This window comes from Girardinichthys multiradiatus, chromosome 18, assembly GCF_021462225.1.
Source record: "Girardinichthys multiradiatus isolate DD_20200921_A chromosome 18, DD_fGirMul_XY1, whole genome shotgun sequence".
Lineage (NCBI taxonomy): Eukaryota > Metazoa > Chordata > Actinopteri > Cyprinodontiformes > Goodeidae > Girardinichthys > Girardinichthys multiradiatus.
Window position 1 is genome coordinate 7,462,952 of NC_061810.1, and position 20,305 is coordinate 7,483,256.

At 42.3% G+C, this 20,305-nt stretch overlaps 1 protein-coding gene across 1 annotated transcript; it reads left to right on the forward strand.

Annotated features, from left to right (window-relative positions):
• The first annotated feature begins 481 nt into the window (after nt 1-481).
• On the forward strand, nt 482-19,660 carry farsb (phenylalanyl-tRNA synthetase subunit beta). The gene is made up of 18 exons (XM_047392439.1): nt 482-608; nt 1,026-1,081; nt 2,550-2,704; nt 3,417-3,489; nt 3,590-3,705; nt 4,169-4,319; nt 4,403-4,511; nt 4,624-4,694; nt 4,785-4,846; nt 6,884-6,935; nt 7,029-7,090; nt 7,378-7,585; nt 7,685-7,765; nt 7,858-7,950; nt 10,058-10,175; nt 10,388-10,540; nt 18,217-18,364; nt 18,708-19,660. The coding sequence occupies exons 1-18, from the start codon at nt 551-553 to the stop codon at nt 19,483-19,485; spliced, it is 2,544 nt and encodes an 847-aa protein (XP_047248395.1). The 5' UTR covers nt 482-550; the 3' UTR covers nt 19,486-19,660.
• Nucleotides 19,661-20,305: the final 645 nt, after the last annotated feature.

The following is a 20,305-nucleotide window of genomic DNA, read 5'->3' on the forward strand; positions in this document are numbered from 1 at the left end:
GGGGACAGGAATGATGGTGGATGATTTGAAGCAGGCCTGAACTTGTATTTCAGTTATTCCCTGCCTGCCCCTACTTCTCTTCTGTTAGAGATAATCAGTGACATTCACCTCTCACTCAGTGGTTATAATGTTATGCCTGATGAGAGTACGTGAGTGTTTTCTCGTATGTTAGTAATCTGCATTATGTTGAAGCTCCAATTAAAACATTTTGTTGTTTTTAAATATGAAAACATTTATTGCCGTTATTTTCAACAACTGATTTGATGTTTTATTAAGTTCTTGATACTTTTTACAGCAAAGTATCTCCATAATTTTATGTTTTTTTTACTATTTTGTCTCCTTTAAGAATGTGATATGTCAACATATTTTAAACAATTTAGAAAATTCTGAAACTTCCTTATTGTTTTGCCTCAATGTCTAAACCCGTCGATTTTTGCTGTTGTTTTTCCAACTTTTCCCTTCTTGGTTTTCCATCAGGCACTGTGGCAGACAGCTACACTCGACTTTCAGGGTCCTTTCTTCGCTGACCTGGTTGGGATTATCAACCAACATGCCGACTGTCGGAGTGAAACGAGACTTTCTCTTTAAAGCTTTGGGCAGAACATACAGTGAGTCATATCGGTTTCTTTTACAGTTAATCTACAAATATTCCCTCTTTGTTTCAACGTTTCATTTAGACTTTGAAAGAAAGAAGAAGTCGTAGCAGTGGCTGAACTTGCTCCCTGACCACTCATTGATTGTATGCTAACGGCTAATCACAGCTCACTATCAGGCTTTATTTCAGATCCTTAATCGCCTGTAAAAAGATACATCTACTTGAGGGCAGATTCATACTTATTTAAACATGAGTCAGTTTCTGCTGGTATTTGTGTTGGATTAATAAAATGAACGTCTGACATCCTTTCAGTTTATGTCGCGATGGTTGCATCATTTCCGCTGCCTCTAAATAGGCAGCTGTAGACGAATCATTTGATGATTGATGAGCTGAATATATATTATTACTCACCGTTTTTCTCTTTTTGTAGCTGATGAAGAGTTTGACGAATTGTGCTTCGAGTTTGGGCTGGAGCTGGATGAAATTGTAAGTTATTTACTTCTATTAACACCTAAATTAATGTTTATATTTGATAAGTGTAACTTTTCGGGTTACATTACTGTAACCTGTTACTGTTCAGACACCGATATTTATCAATATTTTTCTTGCAAGGAGTCAGAATTGTATTCTCTGTAATCTTTCAGTGGCATCTGAATGACCAGACTTTCTGAATATGTATGTGAACCAAAGAATTGTTTTCAAAAGAAACAATTAATTTCATTTGGAAAAGTATTAAAATTTCTTTCAAAAGACACCAAGATCATACGTTTAGCTTGAAAGGAGGATAGTTACAGCATTTGCAAGTAGCCACAGCCTCTTAAAGATCAATACACTTAAATTTTTAAGGGACATTTAACACTGGAAGACATTTTAAATATCCCAAATAAATAAAGAACAAGGAAATGCACCGGACTGAAACCTTTTGTCATCGAGTCTCTGTACTAGAGAGGGAAACACAAGGATAACAAACAAGAATTCAAGCAAAACTTATGGAGCTCATTTTAATTGATCATTTATTAAACTTTTTTTTTTCTTTTCCCATTTATCAAATCTAAGATTTTCATTGTATCTCAGTTACTTAAAACACGATCCCCATGGGAGTGAGCTTTAAGATACTGTTCTTAAAGAAGGCGTGCAATTCAAATAAACGGAGGTATTCCAAATACACAAGAGTTTGGCTGAAACTCAAAGGGAGCAGGTCTTGTTGACGGATTTATTTGCATCGTCTATCTAACAAGGACCCCTTGGGATAAAGACCTCTCTTTTCAGGGTAGACCTGGCCAAGACGGCACACCATTTCAAGTTACAAGCTTACTGTTTGATCTTGAAATCAAAATACCTGACCAAACTAATACAAGTGTATTTATCACAAGGTCCAAGCATTGTGCATGGTGTCTTGTTAACGATAAACTCTGATAATGTTTGCAAACCCCAAAATCTGACAATAAATATTAATATATTTGTATTTGAAATATTTGATTGAACGCATTTGATTATGTGCTACTTAATGTAAAAATGTCACAGCATAATGTGACGATTTTACTGAAGTTGCAGGTTATTTAATAGATAAGTGTTTATTTTTAAAACAGAGTTTGTTGGGCTGTGACTGTTTCTACTGATTTATATGTTGCCAAAAAGACATTATACAGCGTTAGCATTATACTACAAAATGCTGTGATAAATGTTAGGTCCGTCTTTAAGTTCACTCCGTAAAGATTAGGAACGGCCAAGAAAACTTTGAAATCCCCGTAAGGAACCAAGAGAGGTTGTCCATTCAAGTGTGTTTTCTTTCAGAACATAGTGAAAAAATTGAGTTAGAGACGGACTTGTGGACAGGAGCACATTTAGCAACCATAGAAAAATTGTAAAATATCACCAATCTGTTACTCCGATCTCTTATTCTTGAATATGATTAGTGAAATATGGAAATCTCTTTGCTCTGTCCCTATCCCAGACCTCAGAGAAGGAGATCATCAGCAGGGAACAGGGCGACTCCAAGGCTTCGGGAGCATCTGATGTTATTCTGTACAAGATTGACGTGCCTGCTAACCGCTACGACCTGCTGTGTCTGGAGGGGCTCGTCCGTGGTCTGCAGGTCTTCAAGAATAAGTGAGTCACGTCCTGCTTCATAGAACTGGGATTTTATTCCACATAATCCAAGCTGATCGATGTAAATATTTACACGATGTTTGTAGAAGAAACATGGAGGGGTTTCTGATTTAAATCAAACACCTCCAGGACCCTGAAGCGGGCAGGGAAGATTCTGGCTGATCCCTCCCACCCCGGTCACAGACTCTTTGAGACTCTCCCCTCTGGCAGGAGGCTGCGGTCCATCCGGACCAAAACCTCACGCCACAAGAACAGTTTTTTCCCATCTGCCACCAGCCTGGTTAACAAAGCCCAGAAACCACACTGACACTCTCCCTTTCACCCACACCCCCCTGTTTTTGCTGACAGGACACCTGTAACCTGTAACTCTATGCGTTACATTAACGCTCAGCTTGGACTCCTGCTTTACTTGCACTGCTTTACTTGCACAATGATCACCTGCACTGTTGTATTGCTCTTGCATCTTATACTGCTCTATATTTACTCTCACTCACTTAAAACTGTGCACATATATTTATATTATATTGTAGATATGTTTGTACTGTTTAATTTGTATTGTATTGCACCGACTATGCCAAAACAAATTCCTTGTATGTCCAAAAACGTACTTGGCAATAAAGCTTTTCTGATTCTGATTCTGATTCTGATTAAAACATATTTTTTTGTTCTGAAAGTGCCTGACTTTTGATCCAGATAAAATGTTGTGTTTCAGGCTCGAGCCTCCTCGATACAGACGTGTGAGCCCTGACAGTGGGGGGCCTCAGAGGTTGATCATCACTAAAGAGGTGTGTTTTGTAGCCCGGAGTTCCCATTTAAAAATTAAAACCTTTGTTTTTGCAAGAGAACAAAATGTTTTTGATGCGTTTTTATTAATTTTTTATGCAGACGGCAGCAGTGCGACCCCATGCCGTGGCAGCAGTGCTAAGGAACATCACTTTCACTCAGGAGCGCTATGATAGTTTCATCGAGCTGCAGGAGAAGCTACATCAGAACATCTGCAGGTCAGTGCAGAGGAATCGTAACCCCTGAGTACCTCCTGTGTTCCTCCTAGCAGGTCCACTCATTAGTGGGACTGTTGGACAACACTCAGGGTCTGCGTAAACACCTAGAAGCACTTAAGTTACAGTTAGAATTTTGGAGGGTTGTTTTGGTCCTGTGTTTTTATTGTTGTTTTTTTAATATTTAGAAGAACAGTTCTCATCTCATACTTTATACTAATAATAAAGAAAATGTTCAACACAATAACAGTTTAAGAAACAGGACTCTAAAACAAACAAAAATAAAAGAAATACTTTGTTGTAACGTTATATGAAAATTCCCTAAAAATGATTATTATTATAAGAATAATACTGATTGACAGAAACAGAAAAACATACAGCAGTCACATGTGATGTTTTAACAGCTAGATTATTGATTCCTTTTCATTTATTATAACTGAGTCGAGTATTAACTGTGTTCGTACAGGAAGAGGAGCCTGGTGGCCATCGGCACCCATGACCTGGACACCATCTCCGGCCCTTTCACCTACACAGCCAAAGCTCCTGGAGACATCTGCTTCAGACCGCTAAACCAGACCAAAGAGTACACTGCAACCCAGCTCATGAGCCTCTACAGGGTAAGCAGCTGATTTAGCTGCCTGAACCTTCTAAGCAGAGCTAACCCAATCTTGATGATGTTGGGATGGTTTTGTTCACACAGACAGACAGTCACTTGAGGCATTATCTTCCTATTATTGAAGACAAACCCGTGTATCCACTCATCCAAGACAGCAACGGTACTGTCCTGTCTATGCCTCCTATAATCAACGGTGAGTTCGTTTTCTGTTTTCTCTCTGTGGCCTTTGGTCACTTAAACTTGAAAATGAGCAGAACTGCCGAACTGTTCAGAGAACAGATTTATTGAGTTTCCTTTGGCTCCAGGGGACCATTCAAGAATCCGTTTACAGACGAAGAACATCTTTATCGAGTGCACGGCGACCGATCTTACTAAGGTACCACTGAGAGAAGACGAACATAAACCCGTCACCTCTTACTGTTGCCAGGACAACCTGGCTCCAACCTGACCATGTTCCTCCCTGCAGGCAAAGATCGTGTTGGACATTATTGTGACCACGTTCAGTGAGTACTGTGCACAGCCTTTCACGTAAGTCCCCTGTTCCTTCAGCCATCCCTGTCTACTGAAATGTTTTTGCTTTGCAGAAGTATTCATACCCTTGAATTTGTTTTAGATTTGGTCGCAGTGCAACCATACACTTTAATGCACTTTACTGAGGTTTCATGTGAATGAGACCAACAAAGCATAATGATGACATGGAAAGAAAAGGGTTGAAGATTTCATTTTGTCTTTTACAAATAAAAGCTTAAAAAGTCTTGATTTCTATTTAGGTCCTTTGGGTCAAAACCATCTTTGCTGCAATTACAGCAGCAACTCTTTCGGGGTGTGTTTCTATCAGCGATGCACATTCAAAGACTCAAACCTTTACCTGTTTTCTTATCAAAATAGTTTGAGCTCAGTCACACTTGATGACGAGCGTCTTTCAACATCAATTTTCAAGACTTGCTACAGATTCTCATTAACATTGGAATTTTTTTTCCTACCGTGTCCTGTCCGGCAGAGTATCAATCAGAATTGTTGTCCAAGTGCCAAGAAAAAGCCCAATAGATTTACTTTCACATTACAGCTAATGCTTTAGAGCTCTGCTTGATATTTATAAAAGAAACTTTATTAGAAACTGATTTCGGATTATTTCAATTGTTAGGGACATGGAGACAGAAATGAAAAAAAAAAGAAGAAGAACGTAAGAGAGAGATGTGGCAAGAAGGAAAAGGGGAGAGAAGGAGAAAAGAATGGAGGAAAGAAAGAAGGATGAAGAAAATACAAGATAACACCCTGCTTGCTTCTACACCTGCAGAAACGTTCATATTACCAGCTTTTTTACCAAAAAGTGCCCGGTACTTATGAATGCAAGATTTAGTGGAAATGCGGCTCATTATAGAACATTTGTGTATCTGTTAACACCTGAATCTAAACACCAGTGGGTATGAACGCACTTTTGTATACAAGGTTTCTCCATAAAAATGTCCAATGTCCAATAGCGTGTGAGGAGACACAGACCTGCCCCCCTGGACCCGGGCCCCGGTACCAATGATGTACCTGCACCCCAAGCCCTACATGAGTGGTAGTGTGATGGAGTGGGTGGAGGGAGGTGTCCCGGGGATGGGGAGGGAAGGACTGGGGGGCAAAATGCTTTCCCACGGAGCCAACTCACCAGCTGACCCCTATAGGCACCCCCGTTCGCCAAGTTCCAACAAAGGATGGAGACGTAGGCACATCCATCGGGCCAAAGGCTAGGGACAGGCACCAGGCCCCAAGAACCGACCGAAAACCAGGACCAACATTACAGGATCACCCTTCAGCATGATGCTGCCACCACCATGTTTTATCATGGGGAGTTAGTTTTCTGCCACACAGAATTTGGCTTGTAGACCAAAAAGTTAAAATTTGGTTTTCATATGACCAGAGAACATACATCCACATTCGCTGTGCTTCGTGGCTTGTGACAAATTGCAAATGGGACTTCTTATGGTTTCCTTTCAACAATGGATTTGTTCTTGCCAGATTTGAGAAGATCTTGATAGGTCCTGTTGTGCCTGTTTCCATTTTAAGATGATAAATTCATGAGTGTTCAGTGAGATGTCTCAAAGCGTGATCATTGTTTTATAATCTAGCCTTAAACGTCTCCACACCTTCCTCCCTGACCTGTCTGGGGTTTTCCTTGGTCTTCATGATGCTGTTTGTTCTCCGATGTTCTCTAACAAACCCAGCTGGAGTTATAATGGGATTAAACTAAACACAGGCAGACAATTTACTCCAAATAACTAGTTGCACAGAATTTTATTTATGGCTATCAGGGTAAAGGGGGCTGAATATAAAGGCACATTATACTTGTCTACCCTGAAAACCATGCATCGTTTGCCTTCCACTGCACAACTATTCACTACTTTGTGTTGGTTCATCACACAGATACCCAGTAAAGTCAAACACCCTACTTTATGTTGTATTTCCGCTTCCTTTGTTCTGCTACGTTATCGCTCGCTGGCATCACAACAAAGGCTCATTATTACACCAGTGTGTTCAACAAGTGTTGAATTTCTCTCATGGATTTTGTCTGTTCTGCAGGGTGGAGCAGGCTGAAGTGGTGTACCCGGATGGGAAGACCTGCATATATCCTGTAGTGATTGACCTCTAGTCTTCTTTTGAGCCATTTTCACTTTTCTTTCCATGGTTTTTAAATCTCTTTGTCATTTCCTGGTTTATGTTGCAGGAACTGGCTTACAGGAAGGAGAAGCTGTCTGCTGAGTTCATTAACAAAAAAGTTGGCATAAGGTAACTCCATTGGATCTGCTCAGTGTTTAAAATCTGCAAGAAAAATGCATCAAAACCAGATTTTATGCAGTTTTAACGTTTTTAAGTAAATGTTTAGCTGGACTCAGTTTTCAAACTAAATAGATGTTTGTTTCTGGAAAGGATTAAGGAGGGTCAGAACTCGCTCAATGTTTGTACAAAAATAATTATGCACCGTCTCCGATTGTTTCCACGGACATCCAAGGAGACATAATAGGTTTTTTTTTTTAATGAAGGCTGACCTTTTCCCTTTTTCCTCTTCCTGTCAGTGAGTCAACAGAGAGAATTGCTCAGCTCCTAACCCGAATGTGCCTCCTCTCCCAGCCAACCGGTGTCCGCGATGAGATCGAGGTGGAGATCCCACCCACCCGTCCTGATGTCATCCACGCCTGCGACATCATGGAGGACGCCGCCATCGCCTACGGTTTTAACAACATCACCCGCACAACGCCACCTACCTACACTGTAGCTAACCAGGTGCCATGCTTTGTCTCCCTTATAAGGCCTCGTCTTTGAAAGTACCTTTTAAATGTTACATCCCGTTAGACTTTGTTTCTTTTTTGTGTCTGTTCATAGTTCCCTCTCAATAAACTGACAGAGCTGCTGAGACAAGACATGGCAGCTGCTGGCTTCACGGAGGCTCTCAACTTTGCTTTGGTGAGAAAACCCAATATAACATAAATATGAACTTTGGCTTGCTGTTTCTGTTTCTGTACAAGCTATAACTTTCCTCGTTTCACTTGTCGTAGTGTTCTCAAGAAGATATAGCTGACAAGCTTGGCAAAAAGATCTCACAGACCCGTGCTATTCATATTTCCAACCCTAAGACTGCAGAGTTCCAGGTGAGCAAAGCATGTAGTAACTACACTCACCGGCCACTTTATTAGGTACACTTGTCCAACAGCTCGTTAACACAAATTTCTAATCAGTCAATCACATGGTAGCAACTCAGTGCATTTAGGCATGTAGACATGGTCAAGACGATCTGCTGCAGTTCAAACCGAGCATCAGAATGGTGAAGAAAGGTGATTTAAGTGACTTTGAACGTGGCGTGGTTGTTGGAGCCAGACGGGCTGCTCTGAGTATTTCAGAAACTGCTGATCTACTGGGATTTTCATTCATTACCATCTCTAGGATTTACAGAGGATAGTCCAAAGAAGAGAAAATATCCAGGTAGCGGCAGTTCAGTTTTGCACAAATGCCTTGTTGATGCCAGAGGTTAGAGGAGAATGGCCAGACTGGTTTGAGCTGGTAGAAAGGCAACAGTAACTCAAATAACCACTCGTTACAAACAAGGCATGCAGAAGAGCATCTCTGAACACACAACACGTCGAACCTTGAGGTGGATGGGCTACAGCAGCAGAAGACCACACCGGGTGCCACTCCTGTCTGCTAAGAACAGGAAACTGAGGCTACAATTCGCACAGGATCACCAAAATTGGACAATAGAAGATTGGAAAACGTTGCCTGGTCTGATGAGTCTCGATTTCTGCTGCAACATTCAGATGGTAGGGTCAGAATATGTCAACAACATGAAAGCACGGATCCATCCTGCCTTGTATCAACGGTTCAGGCTGGTGGTGGTGTAATGGTGTGGGGGATATTTTCTTGGCACACTTTGGGCCCCTTAGTACCAATTGAGCATCGTGTCAACGCCACAGCCTACCTGAATATTGTTGCTGACCATGTCCATCCCTTTATGACCACAGTGAACCCATCTTCTGATGGTTCCTTCCAGCAGGATAATGCGCCATGTCATAAAGCACCAATCATCTCAGACTGGTTTCTTGAATATGACAATGAGTTCACTGGACTCAAATGACCTCCACAGTCACCAGATCTCAATCCAATAGAGCAGCTTTGGAATGTGGTGGAACGGGAGATTCTCATCATGGATGCAGCCGACAAATCTGCAGCATCTGTATGATGCTATCATGTCAATATGGACCAAACTCTCTAAAAAATGTTTCCAGTACCTTATTGAATCTATGCCACGAAGGATTAAGGCCGTTCTGAAGGCAAAAGGGGGTCCAACCCGGTACCAGCAAGGTGTACCTAATAAAGTGGCCGGTGAGTGTAGATTACATACCTTGAACTGCCAACATGTTACTGTTGTCATCTTGTGCTGTTGCTAAGAGCCTATACTTCATATCTGACAACATACCACCTAGCATGGGTCTCTTAACAGTTAGCTGGTTAGTGGCTTAACGAAGATCAGTGAGGAGGTTTTTGTGTAAAACAAGTGCCTTTGGAGACGGGGTTGGTGCACGAGCTGTCATCGGGTCAGTCAAATATTTCACCCAGTTCAATTAGATGAAAAAATAACGAAACTCAAGTAGCTGTCAATTAGTACCTGGCGTTTTGTAATAATCTCTCATCTTCATTAAGCCAGAGTCGGCTGAAATCAGTTTCTCCAACTCTGTATGCACTGACTATTCATAGAGCCATGCAATTGTGCATAACCTCTGGAGCATTGTCTATAAATGTTTGCTGCTCCTTTGGGTTGCCTTTTCTTGGTTCTGTTGATCACGATTACTCATACGGCCAAGACATCGGGTTGTGGGGATAACAGGTCCAGGAGGGAAATCCATACATCCCTCACCATGGTGACACCCTGCTTATTCTGGGCAGTCCCAAGGTGTTCTCAGGCCAGAAAGGATATATAGTTCATCCAGTCTAGTTAGGGTTAGGCCAGGAGTCTCCTCCTGTAATTATACACCCAGCAATGCAATAACATACATGGATTCAAACAGAAATGTTAAAAAACATCTTTGCAGAGAATCCCTCCTTTTATCTGACACTATAACTGATCCCATACAGGACTAAACGACCATTACATTTCTAGTCAACCCAACTGCTACTGTTACTGTTCCACTAGGCGGTGCCCTTTTCCTCTTTAACAAACTGAAGCAGCGTTTCCAACTTGATGTTTTCTTTTCTGTCCACCAGGTGGCGCGCACCACTTTACTTCCTGGCCTGCTGAAAACTATAGCTGCCAACAGGAAGATGCCCCTTCCTCTCCAGCTGTTTGAAATATCTGATGTGGTGCTGAAGGATGAGAGCAAAGGTTGGAATCTGCATGTGATCTTAATGCCTGTTTCTGGATGCTGTTGCCTGAACAAAATCTTTAGGCATATATTTGTAATTAATTTATTTCGTGGACATTTGTTACGTTGTATTGAAACACCTTTTAGACACACAGATATACACAAGCAGCAAATGTGAGTTAATGTAAATTAATTTTGAACAGCTATTTTCTTCACACTTGCCTCCACCCAGATGTTGGGGCGAGAAACTGTCGCCGTTTCTGTGCCATTTATTACAACAAAACTCCCGGCTTCGAGGTGATCCACGGCCTGCTGGACCGAACCATGCAGCTGCTGGAGGTGAAGGCAGCCCGTGGAGAGGGGTACCACATCCAGGCTGCGGACGGTAAGACATCTGGACTCGACGACGGTAGAACTAATGAGGAGTGGGTTCTGTTGGTTCTGAGTTAATTTGAACAGAAAATCCCAGGAATAGGTGTTTAATAGCGTAACTCTAATGATTTTAAATGTGTTTAATGAGGGATTAAAGGCAGGTTTTGTTGAGATTATGTAAATCTCTAACCAGCATTGGTTGTTGGGAGAGTATGTTTGATCTTGCTGAGGAGAAACTGTTTCCATGGCAGATTTTAGAGCATAGTGTAGGTGAAATCTGATGGGATCTGATGTGCAAGAGAAAACTAATGAGGAGAGTTAACAGAGCATTGCTATGTTCTAAATATGGCCTAAACTCTGGAGTGTTACATAAATTACTAACGCAAGTCATAATGACTCATTTAGTTTGATTTTAGGTTACTTCCTGTCGACTACATTTCGTTTATCACATTCCTAAAAACAGTAGCAGTATGGGGACAGTAGCGTTATTTTGACCAAGCGATGTCATTTGATCGATTTAATCATTTAGGTACAAGAGCAGAGGTCATGACATTTTGTCTTCCAGCTAGTTAAAACCAATAGTAGCTCCAAAGGCGAAGCACCTGGTTTACCTCCTCCTAGGTCCAACACCATGTGGTCACAAAGTGTGGCTCAGGATTGACGAATCAAGATCCTGGATAGAAGGGGCTCAGATGAGTTCCCTGTGTAGGCCAGCAGGCCTGGGAACAGTCTCTGATCTCCCTGGAAGAGTTGAAGAGCGTTTCTAAAGAGAGGCATCACCGAGTTTTCCTCCAGGACCCGTTGCTTTCAGAATCATCTCAGATGAGTAGAAAACAACGGTGGATGGAGGTTTAACTGCTGGTCTTTACTGTAATCTGAGCTCAGCCACATTCAGGACGGAGCTTCCAAAGCTCTTTGTAAAGCTAGCAGGCCGATATGATCCATCACTGTTGCATTTTATTGTTTTTGGAGTTAGTGGCGTTCATTTAGTGACCTCAGCGGGCTCTAAGAGCTACAGAACATCACTTAGATTGAAAATGTTTTTGTGTGGACAGGGTGATTTAACGGCTTCAACCAAAATGTGGAGCTTCACATGGTCATTACACAGGATGGTAAACACAGGGTTCCCACATGGGAAATATTTTCCAGATTAGGATAAGTATGGAATAAAAACAGGCAAAATATCTGTATTTCCAGACTGTATTGTCAGTCTCGTTGTCAACATGGAAACGTTCCACCCAGCCAGCCATCCATGTCCACTTGTCCACCTGTCCATCTGCGTTTTTGTTCTATTCGTCCATCCGTCAATTCTCCTTTCCTTCAGTCCATACATACATTAGTCGGACCATCTGAAAAGACGGGTGTAGGTTTCATATTTAAAGCCTGAACAGTGGAAATATCTGTCCTTCATTGTGGCCTGTGGTATTTACGCATGAGCTAATTTATTAAAAACAGTGGAAAGTTGAGCCTGGAAACGGAGAGAATCTTGACTTGATTCTTGCTGTGATTGTTGTGACACGCCTGATAATTTAAACTGAACAAACCTTTTGGATGAATGTTAAAACATCTTTAAAAAACAAGACACGTCCAATTGTCTTCTGTTAAAGCAGTCAGGATTGTCATGTCTTCCATATCTAGGAACCCAGTAAATAAATGGACCGCGGTGGTGTTCTCATAAAAAAAAAAAAAACAATAATCTTGAGGTCTTATGAAATTCAGCACCTTTTCTGAAAGTATCAGGGATCTAGAGCTAGACGGTCTCATTTTGTTCCCGTCCGGCAGTTAGATCATAGTTCGTCAAATAAACTGGAACAAAACTGTTGAGTGTCCTTCGCAGCAGCGGGGAAATCGAACATTGTTGACTTTAAATATCTGTGCTATCATTTTACTCTAGAACATTCAGTCTTGTCACGTCAGCTTCAGTGTTGATGGGGTTGCGGGTCATAAAACAAACCCTTCACTCTATGATGAAATGTGTCTAAACTTTTCCAAGGACTCTCTGGCATGATAAGAGATGAAGTAGGAAATTCAGAACCACAAGGTTTATGATGACCTTTACTCTGAAGGCCGTTGTTTAGTTTAAACCACGGACCACACCTAGAATTTAGTCAACATGTTCTGTCATCATCCCTGTGAAGTAAAGGGTTGACTTCAGTGTCAGAAACATTTCTCAGATTAAGCTGTGTGCGTCTTGGCTTCTGTTCGCCCACAGAGACTTTCATCCATTTCAGTGCTGGATTTCTCACTCTTTTCCTCCTTCTCTTTGTCTCCACCCACCTCTTATTCCCTTCATCCTTTGGCATCCTGCCTCCAAGGTTAGATTTTTCCTGTCTCTGATGCCCCATTCAGACTAGAAATCAATGGGTTGAAGGGAATGAGTGCGGAGAGTAGTGAGGGAAGGCTGACTGGGAGGTGAGGGAGTATATGAGGGGAGACCAAAGAGCAAAAAAATAAAGAAAATGGAGTGCGCCGCAAGCTGTGTAACACCCGTAGTGTGCAGATTGGGCGTGGGAGTCACGTCAGCCGCTGCAGTGCTGCGCAGTGGGACAGATGTGCAGCACACTATTTTTCCACACACACTCTGCACCTTCAGCTCACCCCCCACATATGTCAGCGTGTCCTCAACCCCATTACTAGGTCATGACCCAGTCTGAAAGCTCACCGGACTCATGCGTCCTCAGGACATGTCCATCAGAAGGGCGAGGCAGAACCATTTCATGTCCTGGATAGCGTCCGTCTCCAAACATGGAAAAAGGGATGACGAGCCGGGGGACCCCGGTGGAGCCAGAATCACTTAGGAGACAGATGTCCGTGTTTCACTTAACAACCGTGTCCAATGCAAAGGCTCGGCCCTCTTCTCAGGGCAGGCACCTTGCATCTTGTGTAACTCGTATTTGTTCAGGTATTGATTTGATGCTGCCAGTCTGTTCGTATGATTTAAAATGTTGCTTACTGAATATTCTTCATAGAAAATCGATGAGCGAGATTGTTTGAAATATATCCGGACCATAGCGGATCTGCTTTTGAGCTCAATGAGAACTGAAGACTAGAGAACTAATTAAAACATACCAAAAGTGTTGCTTTTAAACTCACCAAAAAAACAAACACAAAACAGATCCTACGTGTACATCCGAGCCTAAGACATCTTCAGGTCCATGATTCTCAAGTGGTAAATGTACCACTGTTGGTACTTTGGCTGCTTTGAGTTGTTTACTTAGCAAATTAGCATTTATTTAGGGAACAAAACAGTGATTGGCTCCTAATGATCTGTTTCTCTCCTTGTTGAAGCAGAATCTGGATCGGGGAATGGCCTCAAACAGACTCATAAGAGTGTGTTTCGCTGCATTTCTTGCTTTCAAATGCTCGAGCAGCATGTTTACTAAAGTAAGTTGTATAGTAAAGATTTAACCAGACACAACTATACAAGTCATCGGATGTTTTTATGTATCCAAGGCAGCCATATTGGATTTGATGGGTGGGAAAGACTTTTTGAATCTGAATTTCAACTTCAGGTGAGTTTCCTGCTGCTCCAACTTTAATATCGGAAATTTTAACTTCCTTCATAAAAACCGGGAACCTTAGACCAGTATTACAATCCCAATGGAAAAGATTTTTGTTTGTTTTTATGATTTTTATGCAACAAACTGAGAACATTCTGCTTTGTGCTATCGTTTTAAAATGTCTATCATGATTATGGAACTAAAGGCCTTTTTTACCATAGTGGCTACAGTGTTTAACTGGTAGTGCTTACTAAGAACCAGGGCCCATATTGACAAAGGATCCTAAGACCAGAAAAAGAAAGAAATTAAAATGATGTCACATTTTCTTTTACTGCATTAAGATAAAAGTTGATCACAAAGCACCTGAGGCCTTAAGAGAGCCTTAAGTGAACAAATGTTAATGGAAAGGAAGGAGGACTTTTAGTGAGCCTGAGAGTGTGTTAAGCAGAGAAGGTGGAAAGACAGAGAGAAGAAGAGATATTCTCTGTACAATGAATAAAAGTTGATTGAGTTTATAAACGTCTATGACAATCATTAATATAGAGATAAGATAAATCTTATCATCCCCTAGGGGAAACTGTAATTGTTTTAGCAGCAGGAGAGGGTAAAGGTGAACCTCTAGTAATATTAGGATGAAATATTTTGTATTTAGTTAAATGAAACAACTAGATTTCAGAAAACATCTACTCAAGTTGACCTCTTACGTGTCCCAGATTCACAGTTTTCCTTCCTTGTTGCTGTGTGTTTATAGTACACATTCTCTCTGTTGGGCTGTTGGCCAGTTTTTCCATCTGAGGCATTTCATCAACAACTTGCGATTTTCGAGAACTGGTTGGTTTGCCTGGTTCAGTTTCTGGTTATAGCTCTGTTATAAGCTAACGTTAGGACGTCGTTTATCTTTTTTGTCTACTTGTTCATCTGAACAGTAACAATATAAAGCATTGAAACATCTTGAGGCACATTATGGTCCATATTCTGTTTATTTCTCTCTGTTTTCCTGAAAACGTTGTCTTTGAATGAGTCCAGGTTGTGACTGCTAGATGTTCACTATTTTCCCCTACATAGAAATTCTTGGCTGACTGCTACTGAAGAAATATTTCAAGTAATAACAAACACCTAATTAATACAAGTTACGTGTCTTCAGAATGAAGCGCTTGTTGTTCTAACCTCTAAAAAAGTAACAATATGATTTTTGTTTAATAGTCTCAAATCCAGCACCATCAGCCAGGAAATATTGGATCTGACTTCCTTTTCTGCTCTGCAGAAAGTTGGAGAAGAGTGGGTGGAACGTTTCCAGGCTCAAGTGGAGGATTTTCATTGACTGATTGGTTATTTAGGCTATACCCAGAGCTATTTATATAGTTGCCATGGCTTCCCGTTTATGGTGCAAGCCGATGACGCGTGAACCGACACAAACAACCTCACTGATTCGGTTGGACACGATTTGGACACGGTGCTACATTGAGAGGTAGAATTTCCCCGCCAGTGTCGTCCCCTCTCGCTCTGGTCCTGTTATTATTCCTCCTCGGTGATGAGTGAACGTCCAGGCTGTGTGCTCTGGAACCCATTAGCAAGACAGCGTGGGAAGAAGCAATGCATTATGGGAGCGTGCCACGACAGTGTATCTGTGTGTGTGGGAAGGGGGGATGGTTGCTGTAGTAACCACTGCTTCCTGTCATCTCTTGACAAGTCTGTCTGCCAGTCTGTTTGGGGAAAAAAGTGAGCGGTCAGATTGGAATATGACAAGTCTGAGGATTCACGGAGTATTCAGATTTCACCTGGGAGTTCTGTGGTGCACAGGAAGTGGTGCCTTGTTTTAGGCTTTGGATTTGTTTGGAAGAGCGGAAAAAGAAATGGGTTGCCCATAAGAAACGTGGGCAAACAAATGATCATTAAAAGACAGAACAAAGACCCAACAGTCTCACCCACGCTGTCCGATTTTCACAGTATCTGTGATGTGGAAAAGCATCTTAGGGAGACAAATGGCTGCAGTAAAAAGTGTCTGAACGCGGATAATGGAAACCACAGATGGAGGATTAGATAAGAAGTACACGGACACTCATCAGCAGCATGAAACGAATCAGGGTGACCTGATATCCTTCAGGCATTCTTATAAACACGATCTGATTGCACAAGTTGGAATTTATTGTGCATTTTCTCTAATCTCCAATGGGTCAGAATTATACAGGTCCTTCTCAAAATATTAGCATATTGTGATGAAGTTCATTATTTTCCATAATGTCATGATGAAAATTTAACATTCATATATTTTAGATTCATTGCACACTAACTGAAATATTTTAGGTCTTTTATTGTCTTAATACGGATGATTGTGGCATACAGCTCATGAAAACCCAAAATTCCTATCTCACAAAATTAGCATATCATTAAAAGGGTCTCTAAACGAGCTATGAACCTAATCATCTGAATCAACGAGTTAACTCTAAACACCTGCAAAAGATTCCTGAGGTCTTTAAAACTCCCAGCCTGGTTCATCACTCAAAACCCCAATCATGGGTAAGACTGCCGACCTGACTGCTGTCCAGAAGGCCACTATTGACACCCTCAAGCAAGAGGGTAAGACACAGAAAGACATTTCTGAACGAATAGGCTGTTCCCAGAGTGCTGTATCAAGGCACCTCAGTGGGAAGTCTGTGGGAAGGAAAAAGTGTGGCAGAAAACACTGCACAACAAGAAGAGGTGACCGAACCCTGAGGAAGATTGTGGAGAAGGGCCGATTCCAGACCTTGGGGGACCTGCGGAAGCAGTGGACTGAGTCTGGAGTAGAAACATCCAGAACCATCGTGCACAGGCGTGTGCAGGAAATGGGCTACAGGTGCCGCATTCCCCAGGTCAAGCCACTTTTGAACCAGAAACAGCGGCAGAAGCGCCTGACCTGGGCTACAGAGAAGCAGCGCTGGACTGTTGCTCAGTGGTCCAAAGTACTTTTTTCGGATGAAAGCAAATTCTGCATGTCATTCGGAAATCAAGGTACCAGAGTCTGGAGGAAGACTGGGGAGAAGGAAATGCCAAAATGCCAGAAGTCCAGTGTCAAGTACCCACAGTCAGTGATGGTCTGGGGTGCCGTGTCAGCTGCTGGTGTTGGTCCACTGTGTTTTATCAAGGGCAGGTCAATGCAGCTAGCTATCAGGAGATTTTGGAGCACTTCATGCTTCCATCTGCTGAAAAACTTTATGGAGATGAAGATTTCATTTTTCAGCACGACTTGGCACCTGCTCACAGTGCCAAAACCACTGGTAAATGGTTTACTGACCATGGTATCACTGTGCTCAATTGGCCTGCCAACTCTCCTGACCTGAACCCCATAGAGAATCTGTGGGATATTGTGAAGAGAACGTTGAGAGACTCAAGACCCAACACTCTGGATGAGCTAAAGGCCGCTATCGAAGCATCCTGGGCCTCCATAAGACCTCAGCAGTGCCACAGGCTGATTGCCTCCATGCCACGCCGCATTGAAGCAGTCATTTCTGCCAAAGGATTCCCGACCAAGTATTGAGTGCATAACTGTACATGATTATTTGAAGGTTGACGTTTTTTGTATTAAAAACATTTTTCTTTTATTGGTCGGATGAAATATGCTAATTTTTGTGAGATAGGAATTTTGGGTTTTCATGAGCTGTATGCCAAAATCATCCGTATTAAGACAATAAAAGACCTGAAATATTTCAGTTAGTGTGCAATGAATCTAAAATATATGAATGTTACATTTTCATCATGACATTATGGAAAATAATGAACTTCATCACAATATGCTAATATTTTGAGAAGGACCTGTACATACATGCATTGACTCCCACTAATATTTGGTTAAATGCCCCATAGTGAGTTGCAGTGGAACCACATGCTTTCTGCAGCCATCAGCTAGCTTCTAGAATAATTCTGGTAGGATAGTTGACTGTTCTTCTCGTCTAAATGAAGCCAGCTGACCGAGTTACTGGACTGGCTCTGACTCAGCCCTACTGAATGCTTGACGACTATGCTCAAAAGCAGGCACTGTGGCAGGAAACCAGCTAATTTTAATAAATTCCTCCAAGTCTGTCAGGAAGAGCAGATACCCCCAAATACCCAGCTGGGTTTATGAAAGAGGCTTGATGAGAGTTTCTAAAATAAAGCTTTGAAAGCTTTTGACTTTTTCCCCTGTTGTAATTTCTCCGAACTTCTCTTCCAGATTCAACCTTTTTCCCGGGTCGCTGTGCTGAGATCTTTGTCCGCGGGAAGAGCGTGGGACGCTTAGGAGTCCTTCACCCAGATGTCATCAACCGCTTCGAGCTGACCATGCCCTGCTCTGCCCTGGAGATGGACATCGAGCCATTCCTGTGATTTCCCCTTCCTAAACCTCTACCAAACCTTTCTAAGGACATGATTTGCTAAATGAATCAGACATGTAGTTTGGTTTTGTGTTTATGGGATGTCATGTAGACTGTCTGCATAGCTGGAGCATGAATCAACTGACCTGCCCGTGTTTACAGCTTCATTATGTTGATCCAGTGTTTTATATATAATGAGGCTGTTTGTACTAAATTAAAATTAAGAGCTTATTGTGTTTGTGAGTCTGTGTGGGTTTGTGCATGCATGCTTGTCATTCAGGTCTCTCATGCCTTGGTTAGTGCATGGTGGTGAAAGTCAGTGACTTATTATGTGTTGCTTTGATTCTTTCAGTGGCCACACTGCTGAAACCCTCCTGACACATGACGTTCCCATGCAGGAAACCATCAAGCACCAGTTTCCAGCACACAGCCAATCCCAGGCAGCTCTGCCATCCCGCACGCCCACAACTAAAACGGTGTTTGGCGACATGAGCTCGCAGGCTGGCCTCAAGGCGCTCAATGATTTCCTGGCCGACAGAAGCTATATAGAGGGTTTTGCGGCGACCCAAGCTGACGCCGCAGTGTTTGATGCCATCCCCTCTCCTCCCTCGCAGGCCTTCTGCCACGTCCGGCGCTGGTACAGCCACATCAAGTCCTTCCAGACGGAGAGAGTGCGTCTTCCATCAGCCAAGAGTCAGTTTGTTCTCCCACCCACTCCCCCCGCCTCCACAAACAACACCAGTGAAGACGACATCGACCTTTTCGCTTCTGATGACGAGGAGGAGAGCACAGAGGCAGCTAGAATCCGAGAGCAGCGCCTCGCCGAGTACGTCGCCAAGAAATCTAAGAAGCCAGCGCTCGTCGCCAAGTCCTCCATCCTGCTGGATGTCAAGCCTTGGGACGATGACACAGACATGGCCAAGCTGGAGGAGTGTGTCCGCAGCATCGCCATGGAGGGCCTGCTGTGGGGGCAGTCCAAGCTGGTGCCAGTGGGCTACGGGATCAAGAAGCTGCAGATAGGGTGCGTGGTGGAGGATGATAAAGTGGGCACGGATCTGCTGGAGGGAGCCATCACTGCCTTCGAGGAATATGTTCAATCTGTGGACGTGGCTGCCTTCAATAAGATCTGAATCATGACAGAATAAACCCGCTGAATGGTATTACGTAATGTAATCTGGTCTTGGCTGAAGTCAGCTCTCAACAGAAACTCAGGTGCTTCACTCAACAAAGACTCATTATTCTATGATAGAAACAAAAGATCCATTTTTTCAAACGGTAAATAAAACCTTTCTGATGTTTGGCTGAGCTTTCCTCTGAGTGCATCTTTTCATTCAGTCTAATTTAGCATTTCCACTGAATCTGTTCATGCATTATTGGCTGTTCAAAGGGAACCTCTTGAAGTCAGTGAAGCGTCATATTAAAGTAACCTGTGCAGAAAACAATTCATCTTGTAAATGAAGTCTGACGGGTGTGTCGGCATTCCTTCTAACTCTACTGTAGCAAAGCTTAAAACTCTGCGCCGAACATAGAGCTAAACAAATGCTCTGTTCCAACCTGCTGATGGATGAGTCTTTAAGTATTCATATAGTATTCACGCACCTTGAACCTTTTTGCATTTCTATCTTATTCTTTCTAAAATTGATGCTCCTTTTTTAGAGTTTTATCCTTTCACAGATGCCCATCTCATTTCCTATCAGATAAAAACTTCTTGGCTGAATGAAACTAATTTTAAATCTAATTCTTCAGAAGTATGAATAATTTTAGGCTTTACTAAGTGGATAACTAAAAGCCTCAGTGAAGTCATTTTTCGATTTTCTCTTCATGCCTTGCAGCGAGAAGGCTTTGGGTTCGAATCCCAGCCTGGGGTTTGCATGTTCTCCCAGTGCATGCGTGGTCCTCTCCAGGTACTCTGGCTTCCTCCCACTGTCCAAAAACTAGACTGTTAGGTTA